Source organism: Cydia pomonella, chromosome 4, assembly GCF_033807575.1.
Source record: "Cydia pomonella isolate Wapato2018A chromosome 4, ilCydPomo1, whole genome shotgun sequence".
NCBI lineage: Eukaryota > Metazoa > Arthropoda > Insecta > Lepidoptera > Tortricidae > Cydia > Cydia pomonella.
In genome coordinates this window covers 14,401,034-14,409,331 of record NC_084706.1, presented here as the reverse complement: position 1 = coordinate 14,409,331, position 8,298 = coordinate 14,401,034, and the positions used below count along the sequence as shown (strand labels likewise).

Genomic DNA, 8,298 nt, shown 5'->3' with positions numbered 1-8,298 from the left:
ATGAAGTACCGGCACTTCATTGAGTTGCGGAATCATTTTGTTTGAGATGCCGACTCTAGTACGAGTACTATACCTCAATGATTTAGACCAACGAATTTCGCTGCGGTACAATGAAGAAATCAAAAGTGTTGTTGGTAGGCGGTTAACATGTGCAACATGTTACAAGAATGAACTTTACTGCTTTATCACATTATTAGGCATAATTATGGTATTCATTACTATTGTTTACCTACACTATTTAGAGTTTTGATAAAAGGCCATAGAATCATAAAATTAATAAATTATTTTTTCACCACACCAACTGGTAAATGCCCTCTTGATTGTTCAAAAACTAATGAGAAAGTTGCATTTTATCCACATGTGGGGCAAAGTAATTAGATGAAAAATTTGAGTGGTTTTCTTATGTTAGCTTGTAGAATCGACTTTTAAATGATGACTTTGAATGATAATTTTTGATTACGTTCATTTGGATTTGATTTAATTGGTTTTTGTTCTGGTATTCATAGTTAGTAGTTTCCTCGCGTTGGGGGGAAAAGTTGTGATTTAACTGCTCGTGCTAATATTGATACCCGAGCAAGCGAAAGATTCCAAAAGAGCGTAACGAGTGGTTCGATAAGTGGAATCTTGAGCATTTTGAGGGTTTCAAGCCATGAGGCTTAAACAAACTTTGCTTCCGAGTGAAACAAAACTTTTCACCACACCAACGCGAGGAAACTACTGACTATGAAGTACCAAAAAAAAAACAAATAAAATCAAGTCCAAATCGCCGTAATAAAAAAAATATCATTCAAAATCATCGTTATCATCAAAATAACTATTTATTGATATTAATCACTAAACCAGATCCACTAAAAATTATAATCATAAATTAAATTAAAAATATTTTTTTTTTCATAAGAAGAAATAAATAAAATTACTTATCTTTACACTGGTTCCTCTAGCAATCACTAATATATTTTAGCATAATTTATGCAAGGTAATTACTCGTATTTACGATCTGATTACCATGTCAACATTGCAACGAAGTTCGCGTTTGCTTACAGATACATATCTGTAAGAACTATTATATAATCTGTGGTAATTCGTAGCACAATTAAATATTCAATTGACTGTGACGCGGATTGACAAAGAGCGGGAGCTGCGGGACCATTAGATTTAGGTAACTTATTCTACTCGTAATTTTGGTAATACAATACTAATATATTATTTACGATACGCTGGTACGATACGATAAATACAATACTTGTACTGTCATAGTTATTTTCTCAAACATGATAATATAATACAATAGTGAAATAATAGAGAGCTTTTCAGTCGAGTACCGTGTTTAGGCAACAAAGCTTGCTGAGTTGTCCACGTAAGGTACGAGATTGATATACAAGAAAGTATTGATATACGAAATCTTAATTCAACCATTACAGTCGACGAGTAGAAAAAATATTATGGAGGGATTGGAGGAAAAAAAAAACTTTTGTCTTGTTGCTAAATTTTATATTTGTGGTTGATATTTATAAATATAATTTCAAAATGAGTTCCGATGATAACAGCGACGAAGGAATTAATTGTACTCCGCCGGAATTGAGGGCGGAGGCAGAATTGGCAATTAATAACTTGTTGACGCCTAAGTCGAAGGAGAAATTTGTTTTTTGAATGGTGTATTTTTTTATTTCATTGCATATGTTTGCGAAAAGCACTATACATGTTTGGCCGTGAATGTTTGAGAAAAGCACTATGAATGTTTGGGCTTGCCGGCTTCGTATCACTATCCAGCCTACTGTAAGCCGTCTAATACCTACTCATCCGACAAGCCTTTCTTTCCCGGCGTTTGCAGTAATAGTAGGAAATTCGCAACGAGTGATGATAAATTAAAACACGAGCTAAGGGAGTGTTTTAAATGGACACGAGTTGCGAATCACCTATTCTTACAGACATCTTATGGTTCATATGGCCCTGTACATTTTTGACATAGGCACAGAAACTGGTAGTAGCGCCATTTTGTACCTACTGTAAAGGTAATCTAAATACATTTGTTAAATAACTTTTATTGTTTCTCTATCCAACTTGAAGCAGCAACTTCTATCCTGATTACTATCCCAGAATCGATCTCGGTGATTTAGGTACGCCTCGCTCGTATTTTATTAGTTCGCAACTCGTTCCTCGGCTGTCGGTCTGTGTGCTGCTATTGTTTGAAATAGCCTATCGAAAGTTAACTAACGCTTGTGGAGCTTGCTTTTATTAAATCAGTCCCATTATTACTCAGTCCGACTTTTTAGCTCAAAGTGTACCTAATCCCATCCGGAAGAAATCATAAAACTTGACATACACGTAATTAATGCAGATAGATGAAACAACTTGTGGTTTTTCTCGCGAACCCCATTTTGATTGTTTTTGGGTAAAATTTATAAAGTTACACAAAACACTTAACTTGTTACACAAAACACTTAACCTGATTAACAAGAACAATAAGTAAAAAAATGTTAGAGGTTCCGTCGTGCCGTAATAATTATTATGGAAAAAGAAGTAGAAAGTATCTGGTCCCCAAATTGTATAATGAAATATCGTATGATATAAGGGAATGTAAATCATTTAGGATGTTTAAATGTAAATTGAAAACGTTTCTATTAAACAAAATTAAATTACCACCACAATAAGCTATAAGATGTACCGCACTTACTTATTAATTAACTAGGCAATAAGCTAACCCATCTGTATTTAAGGGAGTTCCCTCTGCCAACAAACTGTCTTACAGTTTGGCAGAAGAAAACAAAATTGTAAAATCAGGGTTTTTTTTTACCAGAATAAATGATTTATTTATTTATTATTATTTTTTATTTTGTTTTTGGAGTATGTTACTATATAAGGACGCTAACCATGAAGAATTACGTACATTGACACGCCATTTCCTATCTTTATTGCGTGCGTTTGAAGTCTCCTTCTTTTTCTTTTCCTTATTCCCATTATTTGGGGTCGGCTGTCCTCGTCCTCATGCGCCAGGACCGTCTGTCCTTTGTTGTCTTTGGGGTAAGTTGGGCTCGTTCCAAGTCGCGGGTTAGTGTAGACCACCATGTGGCTTTAGGTCTTCCTTGTCTATTCGCTTTCCTGTTCGGCAATGCCAAGGCTTGCCGAACTACGTGGTCTTCGGGGCGTCTCATCACGTGGCATCGAAGCCCCGTGAGTTTGCTTGTGATGGATGCAACTTTGTAACTAACTCTGAATCCTCTGATGTATTAATTTTTCACTTTATCAAGTCTTGTTACTCCTGCCGCCCACCTCAGCATTTTCATCTCTGCCACATGTAATTTTTGTTCGTACACCGTACATCATTGCCGGTCTCACGGCTGTTTTGTATACTTTGCCCTTGACTTTAATCAGCATTTTTCTGTCGCAAAGAACACCAGAGAGGGCTCTCCATCTTTGCCAGCCAGCGTTGACTCTGTAAGTGACATCGGATTCAATGGCCCCATCGGCTGTCAGCATCGTTCCGAGATATTTGAATTGGGATACCTTTGGAAGTTGATCACCTTCGATATAGATCCTGTTGGAGATGGTGGTATCGCTACTAAACTTGCATTCTAAATGCTCGGTCTTACATCTGCTGATGCGAAGTCCATTTCTTTCCAGAGCCTGCCTCCATTGTCCTAGGATCGTTTGCAGTTGTCGTACACTTTTATTTATGAGTACAATGTCGTCCGCGTATAAAATACACCATGGCAAGGGAGTTTGGATATCTTTGGTGAGATAGTCCATTACTAAGTTGAAAAGTAAAAATTTAAAAGAAAAGTTAAACTAAGTGATTATTCATTAAATAATGTTACTTTAACTGATCTCAATACAAAATAATTATGTTTAACAGATCTCAATATAAAATAATTATGATTTATTCCCAAAATCTTATGAAATATCACACATAAGTACTTACTTATTGAGCATTTTTTGGAAAAAGTCAAATCCAGGATCGCTGGATACTGAAGTAATTCTTTTAACCCATTCAGCACTAATGACGTCACTTTGTCGTTTTGCATTTACGAATCATTTTCGCTACAATTGGGAAACAAATGTTATCGGCTACGACGTAACGCTACGACCGCAGCTTTGAGGTGAATGTGTTAAGAAATTCTTATCCTTAATTATTATTAACAGTAGGTACCATCTTGCGCTTCAACGCTGCAGCAGTGCTGGTGCAGTCTTTCGGCAGCGGGATTGAATGATCGGGGCACCAATGCGGTAACTACATTAACTCACTTTGTTAAGGAAATTTACAGTGCCATCTGCAATTTTCAGTTGCAACGACGCCAAGTAACGCTGCTGCTGTCGCCATCCAAATAACACGTTTATTTGTCATTGTCTTTCATCCGACACATTGTTTTTGTGATCACGTGATGGTGTGTATAGAAAACGAAGTGTCGGCCGCCTCGGCCCATACCCAGACCGCTCGCTCTAGAGAGTCATTATTTATGCAAAAACGATCCCATTTATATACCAGTTAAAAACAATCGTTCAAAGAATGAGGTATATTAAAAAACCCGAACCTTTCTTATAGTAACTTTACTAATGACCGAGTGCCACTATCAAGATCGAAATTTTCCTTCCTACCTCGAAAACACTGGACTACTAAATAGAACTTCGACGAAGCCTGCGCTGTGGATTTAGATTATGGTTTGTGTTTTAGTACTTATGTTTGCGTTCAATAAATTATTTATGCTATGATGACCTTCGCCAACGTTCAATTTGATATTTTTTAGAACATGGTTATAGATTTTTCGTAATTATTTTTTAATATCTGTCTTACCTAGGAACAAAAAAAAAACAAAGATAACAATAGCTTTTTTGTATGTCATTGATTAATTGGGCTAGCCAGTTTTTTAATGTTAGTAACATCTTACATTGATAAAAGTTCTCCACTCTCGAAATATATTTTTAGTTAAGTAAAAACGTGTAAAAATATTCCGTCTACCTAAAGCCAAAAAGAGAGCGAATGCCAGACCTCTAATAAATAAATAAAGTTGTTCGTAAATTGGGTATCCAATAAATGAAGAAAAAAACCGACCAAGTGCGAGTCAGACTCGCGTTTCAAGGGTTCCGTACAACACACAATTTTAACGATTTTTTTTTGTATCCATCGTTGTGTCACGCCGGCCCAGAGGTCGGAAGCCCGGGCCTTCGGCTCTATACGGGGCTCGGCCTTTCGTCATTGAATCCAGATACATGTACTATTATTATTTCCCAGTCAAGTCCAATGCGCACAGCGACGTAGACGCATTGATGAGTAATTGAATTAATAAATTGCGAAATTAGCGCGGCTCGGCCGCCGCTAGCAAATTTACGTGAAGAGTGTTACCGAACCGAGTCAACCCATCGTGAATGAGTTCCTCGCCTTTCTGCAACAGAAAAATAAGCTGGTGCTGGAAGGAGCGATGGATGTGGCGACCGCTGTCCAGATGAATTCACGTGCGTCGAGTTTCACCGTCGAAGACATCTGTGAAGCGAAGCAAGTGCTGTGCAAGTCCCTTGGGATCGTCGGCACCTATGTATCTCACCGGAGAGGGGATGAAACCGGGAAGAAGACCCTTGAGGATATAATGAAAATCCTGAGGGAGAATGAAGGCCGGATTCCGGACTTTGTGGCAACGGGTATCCTGCCATCGTGTGATCCGGATCAGGTCGACGTTCGCTGCTTGTCAAAGGAAATCATGGCCCTAAGAACAACATTAGCGGAAGTTATTTCTATGTTTGAGGCTAGCCTAGTCACTATTGCCGAATTACGCAACGAAATCATAAATTTGCGGAATGCTCCAACTCGGTCGGCGGCTTCAAATTTCAAGAACGATAATCGGCCTGACACTGTCTGTGTCGAGTCGGTTAGTTTGCGTGTTGCTGACACGGTAAAATGTGCCGCACGCGCCGCTGCACCGCCCGCGCGCCCCCCGCGCGTGCGACCGCCCCCTATCACGAAGTCACGTCAGCGTGCATATGCTGATGTCGCCGGTCAGCCTGTCGCAGCTAACCGGGTCAACGCGCCTACTAAGGTGTATGGAACACGGGCTCCAGTTAAGGAGAAGTCCACCCCCACCGATGTGGATAAGGAGGGATTCACACTGGTGGAAAGAAACCGCAAGGCGCGCAGGGCGCCTCGCAAGACTCTGTGTGGCACTGCGGAGCCGGTTAATTCTGGCCTACGAGTCGCGACACCGAGTAAGGCGCTTTACATGTCACGCCTACATTACTCCGCCGTAGCCGACGAGGTGGTGGAGTACGTTCGTCGGAAGACTGGCTACACGCTGAGGGTACACCAGCTTCAGTCGCGTCACTATGTGCACTTCAGTTCATTTGTGGTGCGCGTGCCGCGGCCGCTGCAGGACACCATCGCAAGCGCGGACTTCTGGCCGAACGGTGTGGTGTTTCGGCGATTCCGGGGCAACCTGCCGAATCCTACGCCGAGTCAGACGACGCTACGGAGCCACGCTGTTACGTCGTCGCCCAAATCCAATGTTTAAATTGTATTTGTTATTATTTGTTTTATCTCGTATCTTTGTATTTTTTAAATATGTTTTGTAGTTCACAGTGCCTTAGTAGTAATACTGTAATGCTGTGTAACTAATTTGAATAATAAAAAAAAAAAATTTTTATCTAGGAGCACTAACCTTGTAGTAAAACTCCTCCTTATTGAACATCTACTGTTGTGACTTCGAATGTTTGAAGAAATGTAAATTGCGTTTTCTGGCTCTATTTAGTTTACTTTTATCCAGGATCTGCATCTGAAATCCACGGGATAACGTTACAGAGATGGTTTAAGCTCTCGTGAGCTTTCCTGTTGCGTGGGAAGACTGGAACCTCTGACTAGCTTAGCTTGGTTTTTAATTCCTAAAACTTTTCCAAGTTGTATGCGGCCCTGAGCTATTAAAAACTTACCTCACTGTTTTTCCTTTTGCTTTTTTTGGGAGCTGAATTAATCTTAAATTCTGCATTCCTAATTGTTTGACATAACTATTTACGTGATTGACGTAATCCGTCAAGTTACCTTCAGATTTTTAAATTTGCTACCAAAGAGGTAAGTCTGTATACTCTCGGAATAGGATGCTTTAAATTTAGCGATATATAAATAACTGATCTGTAACTAATTTTAAATTACAAATTTTGTATTCTTTTCATTCCAGAGGCCGTCTTAGCCTCAGTCTATAGTCAGCTCCCAAAAAGAGCGTTACTATATTAAGGGCCTTCCTTGGGCCTGCACCATCAAGAAACCCTTGCTCTTCTTAAAACTACTTGCACGCCGTCCACGTCCCCTTCTTCCGGAAGTTCGTATTTTGACGCAACTGGAGCGCTTTCTCGTGCTTTCAGCTTGTGCGCCTTCTTCTACACGTGTGCGCAGCTGGTGCGCCGCCTTCTCGTGCGTTCAGCTGGTGCGCCTTTTTTACTACACGTGCGCACAACTGGTGCGCCTTTACTACACGTGCGCACAGCTGGTGCACCTCTACTACACGTACGCCTTCCCCTGAGCGCGCCCCACCTCCAAGAGCTTCTCGAGTGCCCCTGCCGAAGACTGTACCTTTTTTTTAACTTACTCCGGCATTCGCCCTCTTTGCCGTTTGCGAGAGCACCATGGGATCAACTTGGCTTGGCGCCAGGACACCCGCAAAATGGAGGGGGACCAGAAACGCTTGATCCCTATCGGCAACGTATGTGGAGCCGTGCAATGCGGGTCCCGTACCCGTTGGCCCCAGCAGTGTCCTGCTGGAAAATAAAGTAACTTATCCCTGACTTCATTGTTGTCACTAAGCCTCCTCACATCCTACTCACCCGTGGAGGGTAAGGGAACTCTGCTCGGTTACCTACTCTCCCAAGACCTTTGGAAAAGTACGTAACAAGGACCGAAAAACCCCTCTTTACGTTTAAACTTATCAATTCGGTAACCCAATCAATTCGGTTACCCTGTCATTCGGTAACCATAACATACTGTTATCTGGTTGTACTGGTAAGTTTATTGAAAGGTTAACCTTAACCTTTAACTGAGTTAATCTCAAAACCTCATCGCAATAGGGTTTTTGTTGCGGGTTTTTATTCAGTTATCTAATCTTTATTATTGGTTGCTTATTGTTTTGCTACATTTAAAGTAGCTTTCTATACAGGCGTATTGCTGATGCATTAAGTCATAATTTGCAATATTATTGCCATTCGACAAATACAATTTTAGATTCTAATTTTAAACCGCCTTAAAATAAGGAGGTTCTCAGTTTGTCCCGTATGCTTGTATGTATGTTTGTTCGCGATTATCTCTCGTTTAGGGTGGGGGTGTGAGTG

The 8,298-nt window shown here is 40.4% G+C and overlaps 2 protein-coding genes across 2 annotated transcripts; one reads left to right on the top strand and one right to left on the bottom strand.

The window, feature by feature from the left end:
- Positions 1 to 3,243: 3,243 nt before the first annotated feature.
- LOC133517485 (uncharacterized) lies at positions 3,244 to 3,747 on the bottom strand. The gene has a single exon (XM_061850817.1). It carries the CDS (start codon positions 3,745 to 3,747, stop codon positions 3,244 to 3,246), a length of 504 nt encoding a protein of 167 aa, XP_061706801.1.
- A 1,667-nt stretch (positions 3,748 to 5,414) lies between these two features.
- Positions 5,415 to 7,496, top strand: LOC133517484 (uncharacterized). The gene is made up of 2 exons (XM_061850816.1): positions 5,415 to 6,438; positions 7,339 to 7,496. The coding sequence occupies exons 1-2, from the start codon at positions 5,415 to 5,417 to the stop codon at positions 7,494 to 7,496; spliced, it is 1,182 nt and encodes a 393-aa protein (XP_061706800.1).
- Positions 7,497 to 8,298: the final 802 nt, after the last annotated feature.